Source organism: Prosopis cineraria, unplaced genomic scaffold (assembly GCF_029017545.1).
Source record: "Prosopis cineraria cultivar Desert tree isolate PC_DT_omini unplaced genomic scaffold, ASM2901754v1 PC14, whole genome shotgun sequence".
Classification (NCBI taxonomy): Eukaryota; Viridiplantae; Streptophyta; class Magnoliopsida; order Fabales; family Fabaceae; genus Prosopis; species Prosopis cineraria.
In genome coordinates, this window is record NW_026555345.1 from 6,316,718 (window position 1) to 6,343,399 (window position 26,682).

Consider the following 26,682-nt stretch of genomic DNA (forward strand, 5'->3'; position numbering starts at 1 on the left):
AAATAATATTTTTTAAATTCACAACTAACTGTCCTAAATCATATGTGATGGATAAATTTATGAAACTAACTATTCATTTACAACTAAATTTTTATAAATTTATTAGTAACTTTTCAAAAATTCACAAGTGATGATATGTATGTAAATTTATAAAATTATCTATTCATTTACAATTGACTTTTCATTTATCACAAGTAACATTATATAAAATTTACAGCCAACTTTACTTAAATTCATGAGTCATATTCTATTTATTATTTTACAATTATTTATTTTAAATTATAAATGAAGATTATGGTCCTTTCATAACATTTCAATAATATGGGGTCTTCAATTGTCATTGATACTTTTACAAGGTTTATATTTGTCATTTTCTCAAGTTAGGGAAAATGATACTTATGTCCTTCCAAATCAGGATCTAGACTTAATAAGTATCTCAAATCCTCTCACTTAACTTAACTTGTGCTCCCGATTCTCCTTGCAATAGATGTAAAAGAACAAGTCATACATGTTCAAGCTAATTGTGTCCAAATTAACTCATACTTTTCAATACTTTGAGGCGGTGGGCATATGTGTTGCATGAATAATTAAAAGGAAACTATCATTTTCTCCCCTAGTTACATTGTCTGGGTTCTATGTATTTTTTATAGAGAAGTGGGAAGCATTATTATGTCTGCACTAAAATTGTACGATAAATTCACTCACTCTGTTTGGCTTGGGCCTTTGCGGCCACAAGAAAAGACCCTGGCCTTTATATCTAATTAATCTACGCGCGCACAGAGACACACATGTAGGCTTTAGCCCTATAATGTTGATTCTTTTGTTGAACAGTAAACACAGAGTGACAAAACACATGAAGCTGAAACCTATATATAGCTACCCTGTCTGGAGACAGCGATAGAACCAGCGAAAGCACGGGAGCACGATTCGTGCTCATGTGCTCATCACTTATAAGATAATTTGAGTAGTGCAGATTAAATAATTTGAATAATCTAAATTTAATTTAAATAATTTAAATTCAAATTTAAATATTTTTTACTTTTTAAATAAAAATTTATAAAATTTTGAATAGATTTATTAATTATTAATATATATCGTTCACATTTAATTAAATTGATCCAAATTTCATATTAATTTTTTATAATTTTTATAAATTAATCATATAAATTTACCTTGCACTATTCAGATTCAAAATTTTTAACTTATTATTATGTTAGTTTCAAGGCAATTTAAAGCAAATCTATATCACTAATTTATAAAAACTATAAAAAAAGTAATATTAAATTTAGATTGACCTGGTTAAATATAAATTGTATATTTTAATAATTAATAGATTTATTAAATTTTATAAATTTTTTTATTTTAAAAAAGTATTTAAATTTGAATTATTCAGAAATTATTCCAGAGGTGATCAATACTTGAAGAGCTCTGTATGTGCCCTCGCCAAAGCACACAGACAAAACAAATCCTGCAACGCACACTTTAACTTGTGCAGTACTGTACAAAATGTTGAATTTGTATATCTCAATTCATATAAACAAGTAAAGTAATGTATGCGTATTTGAAAAATTTATAAATACTTACTAGAGATATCTCGATCATTTCGAATGTAGACAGACACATAACTTACTAGACCCCAGAGTTTTCAGAGAATGCAGAAATAATAGAGTAGAAAAAAATATATTGTGTGTTTGTGATCATCGACTGATTGACTTTTAAGAATTAAATCCGCTTTATTAAATAATTATATTCCATTACAAAATTATTACACCCAGTAAAATACACAACACCACACTCATTCACATCCCACTTCATCAATCTTTCTCTCTCTCAATCAAATGAAAAAATTTGGAAGATAACAAGTTGGCAACGTTGAAGCAGATTGTGCAGGGGGGATAAAGATATAGGCGGCTCACCATTATACCATCTAAAGAATCATCAGAGGTACTTCATAAATTGTAAAGAATAGAAAACAAAAACCACCTAAAAACAAGAAGAGAGGTCGGACAAAGAATAGTGGATTGAAGAGGAGAGAATTAATTAATATTTAATATTTTTTTTAAAAAAAATGTAAACTTACATTTGGATATTCAGGCAACCTGAATTTTTTCGGACCGTCCTGAACAAAAAAATACACACATTTTTTAAGATTAGTTCTAAATTTTTTCAAGCTTAAATCAAATTACGAGCACTAGTTAGAGAAATCATGGGAGAGGATATATATAGAGGGATGAGAGAGAGAGAACGCGCGGGGGATCGGACGTGGTTAGAAGTTGAACTGATCATCAGAGCAGGCAAAGCCAATAGGCTATGGTACATGGTGGCGACGGTTGGCGTAAACATGAATTAAGTTTGAATAATGGACAATTAAATGCTCTTCATTTTCAATAACTAAGTATTTGAATTTCAAATTCTAGAAACCACCAAATAATTATTCATTATTGAATTTAAATCATATTTATTGCCATCAATAAATTAAATCATGTTTAATACTGATTAATGGAATTATTCTCCTATTATGAAGAAGTGGCTACCATAGTAGAAAATTGTGAAAATTTAAAATTCGTCTCTCTTCAAAAATTCTACCTATTTCTTATTTTAAAATTTGTGTGGTTAATGAGACTTCAAAAGTTGCTATTTGCAAGTTTCTATAATATGATTATGGTTAAAATATACTTTTAATCCCATAACATAATTTTATACAAAGTTTCATTTTGATTGTTTAATTTTATAAAGCATTTTTTAATCCTTTAACTCTAATACCATTAGTGTTATCATAAAAAAATTTATACGAAATTTTTAAATATTAAAAAAATATTTTTAAATATTGATATATTAGGTTTTATTTTTTCTAAATAACAATGATTTATACAAAAAAAAATAACAATTTGAAACTAACAATATTAAAGTTAAGGGGTTAAAAAGATATTTTATAAAATTAGGAGATTAAATTAAAATATTGTATAAAATTAAAGGATCAAAAATATAGTTTAGCCTATGATTATTAATTGTAAAGAAGAGTAAAACTAGAAAGTTATACTTCTCTCCTCCCAATTTATAAGACAATATTTTTTAAATAAAATTACGTATATTAATAAAATTTACTAAATATATTTTATAATTTTTTAAAACACAAGGATAAATTTAAAAAAAAATACTTTTCATGTAACATAATTTTATTTGTGAAATATAAAATAGAGAGAGATATAATAAAGAGGAAAGGGCAGTATTAGAACAAGGATAATCAATTAAATATTATTTTTATTCAAATGTCTTGAATACAAAATCACTTCTAAAATTATTGTATAAATTAGTATGGAAAGAGTATATTTTTTAAAAAAATTTAAGTTATAACTGTTATTTTTTTAATAAACATGAATTTCATTAAATTTATCTTATATTAAAAATCGAAAAGGGTAGATAGTTAGTTGGTGAATAAGCATGAGCCCTCAAGCCATGTGCTTTATGGCGGCAGTTGGTGGCTCTTCTTCTATTCTCTGTGATTCTCTAAGTCGGCACTTAATTTTCAAAAAGAAAAAGTTAGCGCTCCATTGCTTCTTTTAAGAAAATTCTTGTTTTATTTTACATATCTTTTTACAAATTCAATGTGACATTTAGTAATTCTTTCCCCATTATACCCTAATTTTTATCTGAGTGTAGTTGCTTTTTTAATCATAAAATTAAATTTTTTAAAAAATTGATTATTAAATATTTTGTTTACTATTTTACTCTTTATCAATGCACCCTTTAACATTTAATATTGGAATTGAAATCAAATTGTATTTTTTCATTAAAAAAAGAACTACTTTTTTGGATAAAAAACTTATGTGAAGGATATTTTAGAAATGTAATAAATTAATTTTAATAAATATAAATATTTAATGACTTTATTGGTCTGTATAAAAAATGTTTTGGCGATCGACTTTTTATAAATTGGAGGGATCGGTAATAGCAGCTCAAAACAGGAGTGATTAATCCAACTTTTTTTATTTGTTAAGCTTTAATTTTAAAAATTAGTGCGTTTCTCTGATTATTAATCTCTGAATTTTTAAATTATATTGCAGAGTCCGGAAGTGCCTTTATTTTCATTTTCTCATTAGTGTCGCTTTCCCTTGAATCTATTCTTACACGCAACACACAGTGGCTTGCCTGTGGGTCAGTACCATCTGCTCGGGAACATTTCCCTACTCATCTCTAAGAAGAGATGAGATCATTTTTAATTTAAATAATTTAAATTTAAAAATTATTTTATGTTAATTTATTAAGCAATAATTATAAAAATTTTAAAATAATTTTAATAATTTTTTAATTTTTAATATTATTTAAATTTAATTTAAAAGGTTTAATTTAATATTAAATTTTTTATAATTGAATATCTCAAATTTTTTAAATGCACTCTATACAGTGTGCAAAATACATATGTATAATCAATATGCATCAATTATAAAAATTTTAATATAAAATTAAACCCTTTAAATTAAATCTATATCAAATTAAAAATAAAAAACTATTAAAATTATTTTATAATTTTTATTTTAATAAATTAATATAAAGTAACACTTTAAATCTCTGAACGGTACAGATCTCATCTCTTCGTCCTGCAAATGAGTTGGAAACGGTCCCCCCATCTGCTCCGACGAGCTTCATGAATGCTGTGACTTGGTCTAATTAAGTTACTTAAATGCCTCATTTGGTTGTCTTCAACGATCAGTGATTTGATACTCTCAATAGTTAATTCCTCCTTCCTCTTCAATTAAGTTCCACACTACACAAATAGAAATAAAAATTGGATCAAAATATCATATTTGGCCCAGAATCTTTCTCTCTTTACTTTGGTCTTAGTTTAATTTCTTTTAAAATTTGTCTCACTGGCTTTTTTCAGAAAATATTTTTAAAATAATTCATTGTTTTCTTGTTGTGAAACAGTGAAAATCAAACACGACATTAGGTACGCTGGCTACGTTTACCACCAAACACTTAATTTCACCTGTCCAATTAATTCTTGCTAACTCAAGTTATAATTAAGACATTTCTAATCATTTTTTATAAATCAATTATTTATTCCCCTAAGTAAAAAAAAAATGACATGTCTTTCTTTTTTGGTCGTTAATCCGTTCATTATAAAGAGTGAGAAGAACTGTTCTCATATCCATATTAATAATACAATGATAAATTTATCTCACAAAAATCAAGGAGAAGTGGTTAATTTTTTATATTATATGAAAAGAAAATTTTTTTTTATTTATCCTAATTTAATGCATCACCTTTAAAAATATCTTCTCTTTCATATAATCGTATGTAACATATTTTATTTTGTTAGAAGAAAATTGTGAAAGGATAAAATTAAAGGAAATTAGTTAATGATCCATCTTTTTATACAGAGTGACTTACAAAAAGGATCATCAATTTCTTCTATGAGATAACTTACATTGAGGGATTATGTACATATCAAATATAATAGGGAAAATTACTCTAAAGTCTAACACAAGGAATTAATTTAGATAAAAAAAATTTCACGAAATTACAAAATTAACAAAGTTGTCAATTACTGCTAAAAAATTAATTATTAATTAACTTTTTAGTTGTCAAATGAACTCCGATCCATTAACAACTATTCCATTATAATTAAGTAACAATTTCAATATAGCAAATTAACAATTTTGACGAAGGAGATATAGTATTTTAAAGAAATTTTGTAATTTTATAGGACTTTTCTATATATTTAGACTCCTTATATGGGATTTTAGAGTGATTTTTGCAATATAATTTGCTCAAAGTTATAGTTGTTAGTTTACCCTGCCAACAAAAAAACAAACAAACATAAATATCTATATGTTCGGTAAGAAGCCACTCTCTATATTTGATTATAAGTTATTTTCTAATCTGTGATATTTCATATTCGGTTTGAAAATACCCTATGTTAATCAACAGAAGTATATATTAATTATTTCTTATTAATATAAATTATGAGAGGGGATTTAAAAAATATGTAATAAATACTTATTAAAACATATAATTTTGTTTATATAAAAAAATAAATAAAAAGTGATATTTTTTTTATAAATAAAAATGGAGTAGTAAGTGACTATGGCCTAGGGTAATGTTTATATTAATCCACGGATACCCATAAAAGCTCTGACTCATGGAACATCTTATTTGTTTTGAAAATATAAAATGACAAACACTTAGAGATTATATTATTTAATCCTATACTCCGTAATTGTCTTTGTATTGACGCCGTGTTTAACTCTATTTGGGCAACTATATATGTCATAATTCATCGTTTTTCCTTGATATATCCAATTATTTGCTTGATTGTTCACTCAAAAAAAATTAAAAAAAAAAACAAAACATACGCATACACACGTTTAAATATACAAAAGAGGGAAGTTTAAAAGTAACGTGTTTGACTTTGTTTATCATTTATGTTTAATTAAAACAATCTATATAATCATAAATTGGGTGGGAAGCCAATGTGATGCATTCGACTTTAGAACTATATATGTTGGGATTTGAGATATTTAGATAGTATACTGGATTGCATGTTTTTTGTGGCATAATGTTTGAATTTTTTTTTAAAAAAATAAAATCGTGATATCCTACTAAATAATTTTATCTCAACATGTTTTATCATACAATGCACTGGAAATAATTATAATACTTTTAGAAATAATAAAACCTTTTCATCCTCCAAATTTGTCTCAATTATATATTTGGTCTTTGAGATTTAATTTTTATCAATCAAATTCCTAAAATTTCATAACCATGTAAACTAATCCTTATGTGGTGTTTACAAGAACGGATGTAAACGAAAGATTCTCATGAGCAAGATAAATTATTATTTAACATTTAAGTTGGAGACATAAAGTAGTCCTAAACACACATGGCGGGAAACTTTATATGGTTGTGAAATTTTAGAGATGTGATTAATAAAGATTAAATCTCATAAACTGAATTGATAACTGATATAAACTTTTTTATTTTCGCCAAAAGGGATAACTGAAAGAAATTTAACGGACCATTTCGATCGACTAAATTAGATTCAAAGTATTATCATTGAGCCCATTATTATCTCATTTTTTAAAATAATGGAATTGAAGAACTTCCCTTTCTCCCTTTCTTCTCTATTGAAAAAGACGGCTCAACATGTTGAAAGATAATATGAGCATAACTAAAAGAGAAGGCACAAATAATGAGAGAGATATGTGAGGATGCCATGAAAAGTTGAAAACGAAATCAGGACCACAGCCACAGCTTAGCTATCTGATGTTCACATGCTTATGGGAAAGAGGAATGTGTAGAAACAAGAAAGTCTATCTATCTAGCAAATTTAACATGCCAAGATATTTGTTCCCCCCCCCCCCCTTCCCTTTTCCAAAAGCCATCTATTAAAATGTCAATTAATTAATATTTGAGCATCGTAAAGCTCTATAATTTAAATCTCTTCTAATTAATATATCCACAGAATTTGAACTCAAAGCTTATTAAAATGTTAAACATGAATCTCTTTATCATTCCACCTAATCATTATATTGGTTCATTATGAGGAAACTGAATACACGAGATAATGTATTTGTTGGAATATATTTATGTATGTATGTATGTATATTTTGGGTTCGTTGGTTGAGTGATAAACATCGCATTATAATTAAATTTTTAGGTCATACGTGATGTATATATGTGCATGTCCTTATCTTCAATCACACGACAGATCTTGATATTATGAGTATAACCAGCTTGCTTTTGCTGACAGATCGGATAGTCTTAGCTGTCTGAACTCTGAAGATTCTGGAGTATGGACTATATATAGATCATTTACAGTGTATTATTCAATTTATTTGTTTATAAAATAGCGTTACCTTTTTCCAATTTCTATCCTTTCGCATTTAAAAATGTCGGAATTTAGTATTTCAGAATTTTATTTTATTTGACTAAATTATATGCTCTCCTTTCCCAAGATGTATAAAATATGAAATATTTTCTTCTATTTTTTTTTAATATTTACCTCTTCTGTAAAATTAAAACGGAACCCAATCTCGAGAATGATATTATTTTTTAAAATATATATTTGAAAATGATTTCTTAATGTTTCCTTTTCTGTACAAAAACTCAATTAAGTTTATTCCAAACTTTCATAAATATATATTATAAAAATTATCCTTCAACTAAAATTACAATCCATAAATTAGTTAGACGGTAGGACCTGTGTTTTATCATGAGTGTAAAGCGAGCCAAATATTTATATTTTATATTATAGATATTGTATAAGAATTATTTAAAAATATCTGAAATTATTATTGTTTTTAATGTTTAATTGATTTTAATCCAATAGATTCATACTTTACTAAATCTTTTATTTTATGTTGGTCATAGAGAGAGAGGGTGTGTGTGTTGACGAATAATAATAATAATAATAATAATAATAATAATAATAATAATAATAATAATAATAATAATAAATGTAACAACTTTTTTAAGCTGAATCACAAATCACAATACACAATATATGGATGCTAAACTGAAGCTTCCTTTCATGAGTCTCCATCTCTGATTCTCAGGCAAGATGACGAAGTTCAATTTCATTGAGCTTCTCTGGGGGAAGAAAAATAGCCCAAACCCTCAAATTATCCCAAAAGTAACTCTACTTTCCATCTTAGCCATTCTTCTATTCACTGTCACGCCACTGAGTTTCCCCCTCTTTGGATCTCTCAAGAGAATCGTGTTTGCATCAGAACAGTCACCATCATCATCATCTGCAACATTATTCAACAACCTGAATAATAATAATGCTGCAGATTCAATACTCTTGCCTTCATCTTCAAGAAAGAAGTGTGATATTTTCAGTGGTGAATGGGTCCCAAATCCTGAGGCACCATACTACACAAACACAAGTTGCTGGGCAATTCATGAGCACCAAAACTGCATCAAGTATGGGAGACCAGACTCAGAGTTCATGAAATGGAGGTGGAAGCCAAATGACTGTGAGCTTCCCATATTCAATCCCTTTCAGTTTCTGGAGATAATGAGAGGCAAATCCATGGCTTTTGTTGGAGACTCTGTTGGCAGAAATCAGATGCAGTCCCTCATTTGCCTCCTTTCTAGGGTAAGTAATAATTAATCGATCATTCTTTCACATATTTCTTCTCTGTTTCATCATCTTCATGCATCATCTTGATGTCATCAATTTCTTCTGTTTATAATTGCCTGAGGGATCCATGAATTGGGGAAGAAGAGGTCAAACTTGAGTGCCATTATTTTTGGGTTTTTTAATATTAAGTTTTTATGACAAATGATGAGTCTTATTTTTTACACAATGTATCATCACATAGAAAGAAATTGGAAAAAAACACCTCAGAAATTCTAGTAAATATAGTTTTTAGAATATAAATATATATATATATATATCAAATCTAAAGGACTATGTGTACCTCAATTTTTAAAAACACAAACTGAGATCTTGTGAAGTAATTAATTAATTATTCATTCGCATTGGATGCCCTTTTTTTTTCCTTATTACATGCAAGTAGGAACCGCGCTTAATCTTAAACCGAATCAGGGTTTTTTAAAAAAAAAAATATTTTCAGTGCTGAAAGGATTAGTGAATTTAAGAACCTAACTTATGATAAAATCATGATTTTTTTTAATATTGTTAGGATAGATATGGGAAGTCAAAACATTGAATAAAGTTGAGCTTCTACTAATATATATTAAAAAAAACCCATAAATTTGAATATTTATTGAAATTTTGAATTAAGACGCTGTATCATTTCAATACTCGACTGTCTATTAGTTCTTTGGCCAAAAAAAAAAAAAAAAACTGTCTATTCGTTCTTTTCCTGTTTTCGAGTAGTCCCTCCCTATTCTTATCCAGAGGCCCCAAAATTGTGTGTTGGCTGAATTATTAGCCGTTCAATTTCCCTGTCTGGTTGTGTTATTTTAACTGCAGCCAGAGAAGTCAGTTGACCTAAACCATCATGCAATTCAAGGGTTAGGTAAATGATGGCGGTAACATGCGTGTGTGTGTGTTTGTGAGTCTGAGTATATAAGTATGCTAAGGAATCGAATCTTTTTGCCTCGGAAAGCTACATCAAATTGTGCATACTTTGTCCTCCACATGAAAAATCAATCCATGCTTTTTGTTTTTTTTTTTAATCAATCGTACAGCGTGAAGGCACTGGTACGCTATTCATTAAATTATACTATATTAAAGCTATAGCCCTTCTATTTATTTTGAGTATTCTGTCCTATTTGAATCACACAACATTTCCCTTTTTGTTTCACTTAGAAATTTGAATCCGTATTGCCAATTTGAAATTTTATCTTTAATTAGAAAATATGAAGAATAGAAATAGTATGATATGGTGAGGCTTTAAATATACTTTATATATGATTGAAATATAATATCTTGCGTCTTTTTTAATTATATACTTCTTTTATTTAAAAATATAAGGTATTTTTAATCGAATATCACCCCCTAATAAAATAGTTACTTATTTTCAAACTAACTCTATCTTTTCATATTTATCCCTATTAAACATCATATAATAAATATAAAATTATTATCAACAAAGACACTTTAAAAAAAGAAGCAATGATTACACTTCGAAAGGCCAAAAATGTCTTACATTTTTTAACTCTAACTTCTCAAAAAATACTTTACATTTTTAAATGGGAGAAGTAAATGTTTGGACTTTGCCACCGAAGATCAGACTAGTCATTAAAATTTTCTATCAGAAATTGCGATAAAGTTAGTTACTTAATATAGCATGTGAGCTTTTATATTAATAATAAAGTCTCTACTCTGTTCTTTCAATTAAAATTAATTTTTTATCCCAAAATATGATAGACAAAGTTTACCTACACTTTAAAGTATAAACTATATTTGACATTATGATAAAACTATTTTGTATGCATTATCCAACGACAGCTAGTCCTCATGAGGTTTGAGTAATGAGTACAGTCAAGCTTCTGTAAGTTATTAATGTTGACTTAGTCAATGGTAGATGGTTGAAGTTATTTTCACTTGATTGACCATTTGACCTCCTCGTTAGATGACGACCTAGGTGTTATGAACAAAGAGGGACACCTGTGTTTCACTTATTGGCCCAAAAAAATCAACTCTCATTCCAAAAAATATTTCATTTTTAAGACTTCAATGTACATTAAAGGCCAAAAAAAGTATAACTGGTTACGATGTCACGTTTCAAATGTTTCATTGTCAACTTGTCTTTGACAATCCAACCAATTTCTTTTTGATAATAGTGGTTAATTACAAGTTGTTTTTTATGAGTATACCTAAAGCAAGCCAAGACTATATCCTCAGAAATTAAAGCATAGAGACATACACTTAGCACTCTTAAAAAACATAAACTGAGTTTAAAGGGTCAACACTGGGCAAGTGGCTGGAATATTTACTGAAAAACTAGGCATTATTATTATTTTTCTTATGCATTATATGAAAATTATAAACCAAGTCACTTTATTTATAAACTTATGAATAATATAAATTTACTATAAATTTTATTATGCATTATATAATTCATAGAGTTTTAGAAAACATTTCCAAAAATAAGAAAATATCATATTGTACGGTGATCTATATATTTTTACTAATAATTCATGTTCATTTCGAATTTAAGATCAAACTCAATCATAATTTTAAAATATTTTCATTATTTTATGTAAAAATATTAAATTAACATATTCAAATGAAAATACTATATATTGTAATATTTGTGGTGTCCATGTCAAATAAAACTGGAAATTAATTTGACTTGTGGTTAGACTTATTCAATTATTGTTATGTTGATTTTTCAAATTAATGTTTCTTTTTCCTTTTTTTTTTTTGTCCGAAGGCTGAATGGCCTGAAGATGACTCAGAAATACAAGATGATTATTTCAGAAGATGGAAGTACCCAAGTAACAATTTCACTGTAGCTGCATTTTGGACAACCCATTTGGTCAAATCCAAAGCAGAACGAAACCCTAATGAACTCTTACACGTTTACGTGGACAAGCCCGACGAAAAATGGTCAAAGAAAGTGTCACACTTCGACTATATAGTCATCAATGGAGGTCACTGGTTCGACAAGCCCATGGTATTCTACGAGGAACAAAAAATCATAGGATGTTACCACTGCTTCATCAACAACATCACCAGCAGAACCAGGTCCTTCGGTTACAGAAAGGCATTAAAAACAGCACTTAAAACCCTAAACAGCTTAGAAAACTTCAAGGGCATGACCATCCTGAGATCATTCGCACCATCACATTTTGAGAACGGATTGTGGAACGAAGGTGGGGATTGTGTGAGAAGAAAACCATTTAAGAGAAGTGAGGTCAAGTTAGAAGGGGACGATTTGCGGTTCTATGTGATACAGATGGAGGAGATCAGGGTTGCAGAGGAAGAAGCAAAGAAGAAGATGACGAAGAAGAAGTTTAGGGTTCTTGACGTGACACAAGCAATGCTGATGAGGCCAGATGGTCACCCAAGTAGATATGGACATTGGCCACATGAGAATGTGACTTTGTATAATGATTGTGTTCATTGGTGCTTGCCTGGGCCTATTGATGCATGGAGTGATTTGCTCTTGGAAATGTTGAAGATAGAAGGTGGGAATTGATATATATATATATATATATATTACATGTGCATGTGCCATGAGCTTCAGTTGGATCCATTAATTGGCATCACTTTGTCCCAATCTTATAGATATATGTTATTATAAATGCGTGTCACACGATTTCATCATATATAGTGTCAATAATTCATTATTGCATTTTATAGTTATTAAATTTTTCTATACATACAATTATCTTATATTTAATGTTAATATCAGATTCAATTTGGATAACTTTCCTAAGATAAATATTTTTTTTTCTATTCATAAAGGTTTGAACTTTAACCTTGTTTAAAGCAAATCAACTATGTTTTTTAATTTAAATAGAATGACTCATGGATTCAATATATATGTTAAAATTTTAGATTAAGATGTCATGTCCAATAAACTTAATTACACACACACACAATTGTCATTATAGCTAAAAGGGGACCCCTCTCTTTCATGATGTTCCAGGGCCCAACGGGTATTCCCTACTTAATTACATTGTTTGTTCTTGATTATACTTTTGGGCCCAACAAGTATCCCACCCTTAATTATTTATCACACTATTTGTGTCTTTATTATCCTTTTGAACTTGATCAATCCATTCAAAACCAACCAACCTTTACCTTGCTTTTTCCAGTCCTTCTTTTTTTTTTTTTTGCAATTTACCAAAATATCAGATGATTATATATATCAAAGATGTTCGTATTTTAAATAGACTCATGTTACTGGTCAAAAAAAAAAAAAACTTGTGTTAATAGTTAGTTGTCCTAGCCTCTCAATAGCAGTGCCACCTCTCTTATTTAAAAGAAGTTCTAGATTTGAAGTTGATGTTGACATACTTATAAGCATGCATATGTGAGTCTCCCTTTTAAGAAGGATTAGTTTATAGGCAATTTGTTTTTTTTTTCAAAAAAATAGACTCATATGGCACAAAAAGAATAAACATGGTGGCATGGTATCAATCCCCGCTACTATCTTGGTTAACCTATAGTGTTTTTTCCTCTCCTTTATTTCCTTTTTTTTTTTATATCTTGATATAAACAACTAATTTTTAAACTTCAAGTTATGAAAGTATTCATATCCTAACATAAGACTTTTGAGTCAGTATTTAAAATTTCAGGTTAAAGAATAAAAATATTCACACATTTTTTTAAGGACACTCAATATTATTAAATGAAGGACGGTATAAGAGTGCTTATAATGTTAATGAAGTTGGTGCAAAAGTATATAAACAATTAAATTTGACTAACATTCATTAACCTTAACTGTTTAAAAAAAAGAAATAAATATAAAGTGTAAAAATACCTATAAAATTTTTATTTATAAGTTTTTAGTATCTTTAAGTTAACAACAGTGTATGTGCATCAATTATCTTTATAAAAAAAAGTCATATAGCCAAGTTTGTCCATAAAAACTTGGGTGTTTAGGCTGATTCGAGCTAGCTGAATTACCCAAATTCTAAAATATTATTTTATTTTATTTCAATCAATTTCAATTTTTATCTTAGAAATAAATATTTTTCAATTTTTATTTAATTTTAATTTTATTTTATTAATAATAAAAATGAATTAAGGTATTCAATAAGCCCATTCGAGTTTGGGCTTAATTTGAATTTTCTCGAGCTTATTCAAGAGGCCAAATTAGCTCAAAATAAAGAAATTTTTTTAAATTTTCAAGCCTGGTATTAAGATTTTTCTAGCACGTCAAGCTTGACTCAAATTATTAAATCTAACCTTTTTCAATTCGTTAAAATACTACCTCATATTTTATTTATAAGTCACTTTTAATATTTTATTTATAAGTCTCATTCAACATATTTCACCAAAACTAGAGAAAACTTTAAACATCATTAATTATATTTTAAAACTTAATAAGTTTTTACCTCTACCCCTAATAAGGATAAAAAGAACTATTTTATAATAATTTTTTCTAACATTTAATAAGGGCATAAAAGACAAAAGATGAACATAAAAAATATTGAAGTGCCTATAAATAAGATCAAAATTAATCTTCTCTCCCCACTTTATAAATAGAATCACAGAAGTAACTTGATGTTATTTGTGAAGTTCTAAGAGTAGAATTTAATGGATTAAAAAATGTTAACATATTTTATAAAATTAATGAATAACCATGTATCATTATTAACTTTAAGATACCAAAAGCTCCTAAAAAAAGAGTTTATTAGTGTTTTTGCACCTTATTATGTTTGCTTTTTTTTTTAAATGGTTAACGTTAATAAATGTTAGTTAAATTTAACTACTTGGACATTTTTACACTCATTTCATTAATATTGTGAATACTTTTGTATCATCTTTTACTTAAAAATAAATACTCGCTGCTCATGAAAAAAAAGTCTGTGAATATTTTTTCTTTTTAACCTTATAATTTACTAAATCACTACCATTAAAGTTTGAAACTTTAAAAATTGTGGAATAAGAGAAGGAATAAATATTTGTATATATCATTAAACACTATTAAAAAACTCATCCAATTGACTTTTTACACCTTGACTGGTGTGAAATGTCAGGCACATATAACCAATGCAAAACAATGAACTAAACACGTGTGAAAAATCAATTTAATCTTTAAAAAATAAAACAAATTAATGCCACCACCTCTCTTTCACAACATTTCCCGATCAAACTGCTTCTTCCATGGATACCATCATCTTAATTTTTCTTAATTTATATTAAATATTTTTATTTGAGTTAATGCTATCTGACTAATCTTCCTTCTTAATTTGTTTTAATCTTGTCATCATCATATCCTTGTATTAAAATAAAGAAGAATGATAGTTAAGTTCAAAAGAGTAAATTAATGATAATTAAATCCCCACAAATTTTTCAATTCAAATAATTGCAAACTTGAAAGTTATAATTGCAAATAATATATTTAAATTTTAAATATAATAATTAATTTTCAATTTAAAATCATAATTATAATTATTTAAATTAATATTTATAATTTATTTTATAAAATTTTTTATAAAAAACTTATTTTTTAAGACTTCATATTGTCATTCTCCCTTAAAATAATGCATTCCATAATGCAAACATGACGCCAAAGAGTACAGTTGTTCCAGCGGAAGGAACAGAGGCTGCTGAACTTCATGATCTATATGTCGAGAGAGAGATATACATACATACAAACGCGCGCGCGCGCGCGCAACTAATATCTACAGTTAATTGTTTTTGTTTATTGAATTCTTATTTAATTGTAATAAGGAAATCTCACATTAAAGAAGAGAAATATAATTAGAAACATCTATAAATTAGCTACTTTAAAATTTTAAGTTGAGATATAGTGTCAAACTGCATTGTCAAAATCAGATTGGAACAAGCCGGTTTGACCAGTTGAATTAAAAATTAATCCTAAGATCGATGTGGTTATAATAAAAAATCACTTATTTTGAGAGCCAATATTGATCCAATCAAAATTGGCAGAACCATCGAGCAAATTAGTGAAACCGGGTAAATTTATATATATTTATATGCAATAAGCATTAATAAATGAAGAAAAATGAATAAAAATGCAAGGAATATGTATAATATGTGTGTGTGTATACATTTAAAATTATAAATTATAAAATAAGTATATATATTTTGGATTTAAATGATGAAATATTAATGGATCTTTTCTTTTCTTTTAAGCATATATTATTTTAAATGGATCGATTCATTTATGAGTCAACCTAATTTAACGACTAATCCAATTTTTTTAACATTGATGTCAAGCTCACCTAAAAATAGGAGTGGGAATAAGCTGAGCTTTTAATAGGGGCTTATAGCCTGGCCTATTTTAGACCTAGCCTAATCTACTTATTAAATAAGCTTAAGCCAAACTCAAACATTTAATTAAACCTATTTAGTTAAATAGGCTAAACTTATTTTTTCAAGGCTTAACTTACGAATCTAACAAGCCTGTCAATATATATATATATATTATATACTATATTACAAACACATCAATTTCATCATATGATTTTTAATTAATTTATTCTTTATTACTTCTAGTTATATTTTTAATTATATTAGACTTATATATTAATTTTAATGTTATTATTTTATTGTTACATTGTATTATAGTTGATAAGTCCTTTCAATTCTTATATACTGTAATTGATAAATCAAGTTATATATTATATATTGTAAAAGTCCTAAAGTATATTTGAAATGTTTAAAACTAAAATGCAAGCTTATTTAAAAAACTCTACTTTAAGTAGGCTTTTAGGTTAGGTTAAGTTTTATGTAGGTTCAAAATTGAGTTATAAAAAAAGCCTTACACAGACTTTAGCCGAAACTCAAGCCTCTAATTTATTACACAACCTTAAACCTATTTGATTAAAGCCTAATTCGATTCAATCTATTTTCAACCTCACCTAAAAAGATTTCTTGTTTATTTTTCAAAGTAGCCCCGGCACAACAGTACTAAAAACCTGGCTAAGTGTCTTACATATGTTATTAGCAACATTGCCATGTTGAATCGGATCTTGACGGCCGCTGCCAACATTATCAATTTAAAAACTATGGATGAATTAATACCACTCCTGTTTTTTTTTTGGTTGATTATTTTTTTGTGTAGGCTTTTGTATAATTTGAGAGCTGAAGCAAAATGACAGATAATTTGAATTTTGAAATTTAGTGGTATCCCAAACAAATATCGATTCAGAGAATTACATCTAAATCCCATATTTAAAAGTAAAGGATTTAAATTCTCTGAAATTTAGATTGGTAAATTTACATGAATTTTTTTGAATATTTTCACTCATTTTATTATTTTTTATAAAATATAAAATGTTCTTTCTCTTCAAATGAAAAACTTCATATAAATTTATCAATCTCAATTTTAAAAAAAATTAAATCTAAAAATTAATTTTTATCAGCGTGGCACTGCAAAACCACAAAAACATTCTACTTCTCCAGCTGTTTCTGTTTCTCTTGTCTCTTGTCATTATGATTCACTTTATTTCCTCTTTTTTGTTCGCCATGTTGTGGGCCCTTGCTTGTTTCTTAACACTTATCAACTTTCGCGGGCCCAAAACAAAAAACAAAAACCTTGCCAACTTCTTCCGGTCAAGTACTATGTGTGTGTGTGTATATATATTATATATAAAGGTTGAGAGAGGGGAGACCGGTAAGGGTAATAACCCTCTAATTTTTTAATTTTTTTAATAAAATATATTAATATTATTTATTTTGCTTTCATTTTATATTTAATGAAAGAAATTATGAAAATTATTATTACCAAACTTCATTAAGCATTATAACAAAAATATCAAGATATATTGAATGTTATGTGCTTGATATATATTATAAAATTATTTATCTAAAAGTTAAGAGGTTGATAAATATGTTCTTCTAAAAAAATTACTTTTTTAAAAATAATTAAGCTATTAAAATTTATGATATGAATAGTTTTTACTTTGATATAATTTAATCTCATTGATATAAAATTTTATGACAATTGAGTATTATTAATGTGTTAATATATTTATTTACTATAATTATCAATTAAAAAAATTAAATAGTAAATTCAATAAGCAAGTAATATATTCTCTGCGTTAAAGCATTTTTTAAGGGGTTAGATATTTAAAAATATAAGATATTTTTAGCTTTTTAAAATGTAATCATTACTTTTTTTTAAGTGCCCCTATTAATGAATGACTTCATATTTATTTTAAAGTATTTAATAGGAGTAAATATAAAAAAATATGATTAGTTAGAAATTAAATAACTACTTTATTGATGTGAGATTCAATTAAAATATCTTATATTTTTTAACAGAGGGAGTGGCTTATTATATTGAATACAACTTTAGATTCTAAGGATATATTTAAATCATTTAATATTTGTAGGGATGACAACATTTTCATCAATTTAATGATAATTGATATTGAAAAGAAAATTGTTAAAACATTTATCATAGATATAATAACTAAAAATTTTTATATCATGAAAAATTGATGAACAAAACTTTATATATATGTTATTATATATGTGTAAAAATTTATATTATGTGGGTAATATATACATATATATAACTTTTTTAATTATTATATATGTTTTATCATCTCGATCTCTTTTAATAAAAATTTCCGACTCTGACGCTGTGTACACACCAGATATATATCGACTTCCACGTCATTCATGCTTGATCGATTGATCGATCAAATTAACAGAAAGGATATTTTATCTTTACTTATATATATAAAACAATATATATATATATATGTAATGAAACACTTTATTTTTTAAGAAAATTATTATAAGGCTTGCTGCATATTGTTTAAATTAATAATTTTTCTCAAATTTCCTTTGTTTTGATACTTCCTATAAATTTCCTAAAGCATTAACTCTGCGTATTTAATAAATTTTGTTGAGGATAATTTTAAAAAACTTTATTTTTAAAAAAATTAAAATATATAATAATTTTAATTAAATTTATTAATTTATATGAAGTTTTTAGTTGTTAACTTGTCCTTGCAATAAGAAGCATTACTCCCCCCCCCCCCAAAAAAAAAGGAACTCTCACTCCACTGGATACTCCCTCCCTTGCCTCTTATAAGATATCGCCTAGAAAGATTTTATGTTTCATTTTATAAGTCATTTTGCAAAATAATGTTAAAACTAACTAATGTGTTATGTTAAAATTTCCCCGAAAAATCATAAAAAATAGTTGAGATTAATACAGTCTATTGTACTTAATTAAGAGTATATGTATTGGAAAGATTAGAATGTTTTAAAAGCTTTAATTGTAATTGTTTTCCTTAGACATTGTGTGAAAGGTTGTCAAATTTGAGTTATAACATGTAAATTAATATAGATTCTATGAATGTTTTATATTCTCTCACTCAGGAGGTGTCCATTATCCAAATTGCAATCGTATTTCATCAATGTTTGAAAATAAAATGAAATGAGATATTGAGTTAAAAGGATTAGTTGTGATTCAATGTTTTCTCTTTATCTTGTGCATACATATCTAGCTAGCAGCTACTTAATTAAATTGACAATCTCTATAATGTCACTGAAACGCTCACTAGGTGAGAAGATTTGAGACATTCATTATCTAGATCCAATGTAATTAAGGTAATATTGCTCCATTTTCAAATATAAGAGAAACTACACTAATTTTTTTTTATTATAAGCAGAACTATAAATTTCAAGAAATATTGATTACATTTTTTTCTAAATTGTCCCTCATAAATGGATAGTATCGTTAAATTGGAGAAAAAAGTAAACATTAATTACTGGGGCATTTAGTCCAAACGTTTTAATTTCAGTTATAATTATTAAGATTAACTAATTTTTTTAAACTATGTGAGTTCATTAAAATTCCTACTCCTTGGATTCTATTTATAAAGTAGAAAAAAAAAATTTAGTTCTATTTATAAGACATTTGTCAATTTTCAATGCTTCTCTTTACATTTTTACCTTTATTGAATGCTTTAAATAAAAATATTAGTAATGAAATTTAAGAACATTTATTAGGGTTAAAGACGAAAATTTATTAAATTTTTAGATAAAGTTAATGAGATTTAAAATTTTTCTTGATTCCGATGAAATATACTGGAAGTGACTTATAAATAGGATTAGAGGGAGTATATTCTAAAACAAAGTAGTATCTTGCAAATCAAATATATTTAAGACAAGCAGTTAAACCTAGTTTTTGAAATTGATTTTTATTTTAAAAAATTGTCTTTAACATTCCAAAACAACCATTAATTAAAGTCATTATCCTTTATATCATAAAATAAAAAATGATACTTTCCAATAAATGAGTTAACTATATGAAGGGTATATATTTTTACAATTAATACATCATAAACGCTTCACTAAATTTGACAAAACGTCTTATACTTATAACTACCACAACAATCTTTTTTTAAAAAAAAAACAAATCTTATATTATTGACCTGAGATAGTATAAAAGCATTCCATTAATATTCAACACAAACCTATTGGACACAGTTGTTAGTGTATCATTAAAGAAAGGAACTACATTGCATCACGGAAAGCTAAGTAATCCCTAATGTTAATATTGGAAGGTAGTAGCAATTTTAAAACAATTTAAATGCCCAACAATTTGGATGATGTATCTTTATATATTCCCGGTGAACCACAATATTTATACTCCTTCCATTTTAAATTATAAGATATTTTTAAAAGAATTTTTTTATTTTAAAATATAAGACACTTTGGATAGATTAAGGTTTTATTAAATGTGTCAATTTTAATTTTACCTTTCCTCTCTCCATAATTAATTTTTGCCTATTCTCTTATCAATATATTAAATTATGAGTATTTTTAAAAGTTTATATTTTTTGAAAAGATAAGGTTGTTAAATCTATTTAATGAGGTTTATTGGTATGTGAGATTTTATCTAAAAATATCTTATAATTTGAGACAGAAGATGTAGTTAATTAATTCACGATTTATAAACAATGTTAATTAAAACCTTAAATTCTTAAAAATGTCCACATCTTTTCATTTATACCTTCATTAAATATAAATCTTAATAATAGTAATTAAAATTTTAATTCATGATTTTTTAAAAAAATAATAAATGAAGTAAGAATATAATTAAAAAATAAATATAAAAATTATTCAATACTCTATATTTTGAATTAAGTAAAATTTTAAAAAAATATATTACATTATGATCGGAAGGAGAGAGGCTCCGCCGCTACATCAATGCATGATAGTCCCAAGTACTGAAAATTTCAATAGCCTATTTATTGAGAGAGAGTACTCCTCCAAGCAAGTTATCCAAAAATTTCAATGCATGATAGTGGCAAGTACTGAAAATTCAAAACCTCCCCCCAAAAACAAAAAAAAATTGCAGTGCCACCGACGCCAACGACTAGTTGGATGCGCGCTTTCCACCGAATCATTAATTCAAACTTCAAAATGTGACTTGAATTCATTCCTGCACTAATTAAAGCCAAACATTTTGTGGAATATATCGAAGCTTGACTTTTCTTTTTTGAATCTCTGCACATTAACACAAAGACCATATTCGATCTATGTTAAAAAAAAAAAATTGACAATAGCCGTGGATAATGTAATTTAATTTATTCTTCAAGCTCTACAAAATATATGAAGTCCATATCTAGTTTGTGTTATTTTCTGCTTGCTGTATCATTTTGCTGATAGAGTGAAACACAAGAAGACTATAATAGACCAAAAAAAAAATGTATGAATTCTTTTCCTTTATATTTATTTTCTCCTTTTTTTACCTTTCTCAAACAAAGTGATATCCTACTCATATCAAATTAAAATTTTCCTATTATTTATTTATTTTTGGAATCCAAGTTGATAATTAGAACCCCATGTGTAGATGCACAGAAAAAGCTGGCTGGATGAAAAGAATAGTGAAAAACTTAACTGGTAAGTCAAGAGGAGTCGTGGCTTATTTAGGTTGGAAGAATAACGTGCCACGCTCCCAATCATTTCATGGGAAATTACCGCATAGTTCTCCCTTGAAGTTTCTCTTTGAGAAAAATGATAATAATTTTTTAAAAAATATATATAAATAATAATTTAATCTCTTAAAATGTAATAATTTTTTTAAAGTTTTTAGAGACTTTTCTATTATTAATAAATTTATATAAATTATTAAATTACTCTTCTTAAAAATAAATGATTCACAAATTTTGTTTAAATATTTACAATATTTTTTTTTATATTCGCAACAATGCAATAACGATAAATTATAATTTCGCATGTTAATTTCTTATTTGTTGTTGTATTATTGTGAATATAAAAAGAAAACTTGTGAATCATTTATTTTTAACAAGAATAATTCAATAATTTATATAAATTTATTAATAATAAAAAAATTTTAAAGACTTCAAGAGAGTCATGATATTTTAAAAGATCATATTATTATTTATATATTTTAAAAAAATTTTACTGTTATTTTTTTTTCTTTCTTTACCCTAATCATAATAAAGTTTTAGTCAGGTGGCAGAGAATTCAAGATTGGGAAACACATGTATGACGTTTGTATAAATTTTTTTTTAAAAAAAAGGAGTTAGAGATGTACAACACTCAAATGATACAAACAATTGAAAATTTTTGTGAGCCTTGTTCCTTGCCAGTCCCTCTCCTGCTAGGATCTGGATCCCCTCAATTGAGCTCATCAATAGGAAAATTTTAACCATCATATTGTCATCTAATGGCGTTGAGTGGATGAAGCTTATTTATTTATTTATTTATAATTATTACTTCCCTTTCAACACCATTATATCACAATCTAATAGTTAATTTTTGGATAATGAATTTAATCCCTCAAATTTAATTTTTATCAATTTATTCTTTTACATTTATCTTAATTATTTATTTAGTCTTCATTGTTTAAAGAAGAAGTAAAATTGTTAAAATTTATTGATATAAAAAATATAACATTGGTGACTTTTGCCACATAGATTAATGAAAAGAAACGTGATTATTTAGGTAAGGATAAACAAACTCAACAATTTATTTTTCTAAAATAACAAACAAAACGCATTATAAGGGACTATATTAATTAAAAAATAAATTAATTTGAGGATTAATTTTTTATTATTTAGCTACATATATATGTCTATACTTTTTTGATGTATTTAATAAGGAATAGATTCTGTTGATATCAAAGATTATCTTTCTTGAGTATTAAAGGCAAATGGTTGACCCCTCTCAACTAAATTACTACATATACAAAGATTGAGATCTGAACTATCAACCACTTACTTAAGTTATAAGAACCTTTACTATTTATGCTTAGGGTTGCACAAAGATTGACTAGAAGTTTGATCCTTTTTCATGAAAAGAAGTGAATCAGGCAACTAGTGGTATGGCCTGGTCCTGGAATAATCCAAAGCCAAAGAGGATTGGACTGGTCCAGTAGGATTAGGAGACTAGTCCCAATCTTCTCTAATATCTTACTTTGTTTTTTTTTTCTTTTTCATTTATGAGAAGTAGTAATTTATTTCAACATAATAAATTTAATTAACATAATAAAATTACTTATAGTCATATAAAATTTATCATCACAACAACAATTATAAATTCACGACAATCTCTAATAAAAATAAAAAGTATTTTAGTTACAATACAAATAATTCAAAGTAAACAATTTTTAACATGTTAAAGTCAATTACATCAAGTTAATAACAAATTTCACCAATAAAAAGAGAAGACTAATGTTGGTCAATGCTAGAATTTCAAATGCTTAGTTTCTTATTAAGTCCAACTTGAAAAAAGAGTATAGACTTTTTTATTTTTTTATTCTTGAAAGACTAATTTTATCCGAATCGGATCGAGTTGTCTCATATTAGACCAAACTGGACTAGACCAAGGGACTTTTGCACAATCATACTCATGCAAACTTTAATTGGTTATATATGTTTTTACTTTATATATTAGATTAATTTAAAGTCAATTTATGTTTTAAAACTTAAATAATAAAGTATTAATGTGATAATTTAAAAAAATATATGGAATTAAATTGATAAAAAAATAAATTTGAGAGGCTAAATTGATAGCTAAAGCAAATTTAAATTACTAAAATTTTTATTTAATCTTAATATTCCCCCACTAATCAACTTTTTTTTTTTTTGTTTGGCCAATCTCCACTAATCAATTGAGGAGATGCCAATCCCCTTATGCGATTGCATATTGAATGTATATGAATTTTATATGTTAATATTATCTTTAAATGAGTTTTTATTTAAAAAGAAAAGAAAACTACTCGTTGTAATATTGCTTGCCGTCATCCATTTACTCAAATATAAAGATTTTAAATGAAATTAAAATCTGAAAAGAAATTAACTCTCCAAAATAAAAATAAATCCAAAGTCAAATCAATAAATAAATAAATAATAAACAACACTCACTCATTTTACTTCCACATGATATATATTAATAAAAAATTCAGTTAATTCTATAACAATGGACAGCTAAGCTGTTTGCGACCGATCATATGAGAGCATATATCTTTAATAATAGAAGCAAATATGGTTGTTAAATATTATTGGTCAAGAAATATGGTTGTTAAATAAATACAAGCTTCGCATCAAGTTTTGTCGTCTTCCATAGAATACTTTGATAAAGTTATATATATAAAAAAGTCTAAGCATAATTCTATGTCTTTGTTATTATATTTTTAATAATAATATGATAATTAGATAATAATTCTATCATATCATCGACGATCATCCCCTTGATCCTGTTTGGTGGTCCATCCATATTCATTGGATAAGAATCAATCGCAAGATTGACACTAAAGTGAAAAAAAAAAAAAAGGTGTGCTGAGCAATGGAAAGTTTTGATTAGAAAAATCATTTCAACTTTATGAATAATTATATAATAAGCAATAATTGCAATCATTAAAGTTTAATTTACGCTTTTTACTGAGAAAGTTTAATTCTGTGTGTGTGTGTGTGTGAAGCCAAGATAGTTTATTTTCTATAATCTATAAATTGTGAAATGAAGCTTCAACAAATTAGTGATTTCACGTAACATTAATTAATTCTCAAAGCCTTCAAGCTTATTAATTTGCATCTTTTATTGCAATAAATATCGGACAAAGACACTGAAGAGCCTGATAAATCTACATGTTTGATGGTATGAAGTTTTTTAATCTTAACATTTATACTTTATTTTATCCTCCACCATGTTTACTTTTCAAAGTGGGATCAGGAAAACGCATATATTTTTAATCTATGGTCTCGTCTCAACCTCTTTAATTACATTAAAATTAAAATTAAAGGAAAAATATAATTTTTTTCCTAATGTAATTATATTGTTGCAAAATACTCCCTTCACTCCTTGATATAAGAAAAATTTAATATTAAAAATAGCAGTTATATTATTAAAATTTTTAAAAAATATATGTAACTTTTAAATTTTTCCCTTTTTAATTTTCAATTTAAGCATTGAAATCATAATAAATAAATAAAGGATGAAATTTAAAAATATTTGTTACTCTAATTTTATTTTATCCTTCACCATGTTTCTTTTTTATAGGTGAGATAAGTAGAGATATAATTTTTAATCTATGATCTCGAGTCAAACTCTTTAATTACATTAAAATTAAAGGATTAATTTTTTTTTTTCCTTTTTGGGTTCTAATATATGAAACTTCTAACTATGTACTTCATTAGAATCAAGAAGAAGTGGATAAATCATTAAAATATCCTCCACTTTTTTTATACATAATGACTAATATATAGATCATTATTATATATTATTGTTTAGAAGATGAAAAACATATAATCACTCGGTCTCTCAAAATGTGGTAAATCAAGATTTGAACTTTCACAGAAAAAGATGTTCATATTTAGCACCCAACCATGTTTCAAAATGAATTAAACCAGTACGCAATAAAAAAATACAGAAATGGGGGGTTTTTAGACGTCCATTTTTTTAAGGGAAAAAAAAAACAAGTGTTGTATAAGAATTTACATAGGAAAAAAATAACAGTTAGGTCTTGAAATATTGAATTAATATCAGCAAAGTCCCAATAGATTTTTGTTTTGAAAACTAAGTTAAAAATATCAATCCAAATTATTACAAATTCAGGAGTTTCAATTGTAAATAAGTATTTAAATATTAAATATAATTTTTATATTGTAATAAAAAAATTTATTTGTAAATATTTAAATAGATATTTATTACTCATTTTTTAAATTTTTTTGAGAATTTAATTATTATTAATTTATTTTTTTAAAATCTAAATGTCATTCTCCCTTTACATTGACAAACTGTTCAGCACACCCAAAAAAAAAAAAAAAAGTGATTGGCTTGCTTTTGCTTTCTTCCTCAACACTCTTTCTTTTACTTTTCCACACAGAATGAGTGAAGAAGAGACAAGGACGGACGGATCAATTGTTAAACTTTGGATTCACTCTTTACTTCTTTTTCGAAACAGCCAACGACTGTAAACAATGAGTCAACAACTACTTTAAATATATATATATATATATATCCATTGTTCTTGTAAAACTAGAGGAAATTAAGAAGCTAATTAAGCTGCTTTTTTAATTAATCAAAGACAGAACTATCATATATTATAGGACTATAATTATTAAAAT

General features: G+C 26.3%; 1 protein-coding gene across 1 annotated transcript; it reads left to right on the forward strand.

The window, feature by feature from the left end:
- The first annotated feature begins 8,493 nt into the window (after window positions 1-8,493).
- On the forward strand, window positions 8,494-12,771 carry LOC129292686 (protein trichome birefringence-like 19). Its single transcript, XM_054930287.1, has 2 exons — window positions 8,494-9,103; window positions 11,856-12,771. Exons 1-2 carry the CDS (start codon window positions 8,564-8,566, stop codon window positions 12,621-12,623), a joined length of 1,308 nt encoding a protein of 435 aa, XP_054786262.1. The 5' UTR covers window positions 8,494-8,563; the 3' UTR covers window positions 12,624-12,771.
- Window positions 12,772-26,682: the final 13,911 nt, after the last annotated feature.

Coding starts and splice junctions, on each gene's coding strand:
- LOC129292686 (XM_054930287.1), top strand. CDS start 8,564: ATGACGAAGTTCAATTTCATTGAGCTTCTCTGGGGGAAGAAAAATAGC. Junction 9,104..11,855: donor TCATTTGCCTCCTTTCTAGG/GTAAGTAATAAT, acceptor TTTTGTCCGAAG/GCTGAATGGCCTGAAGATGA.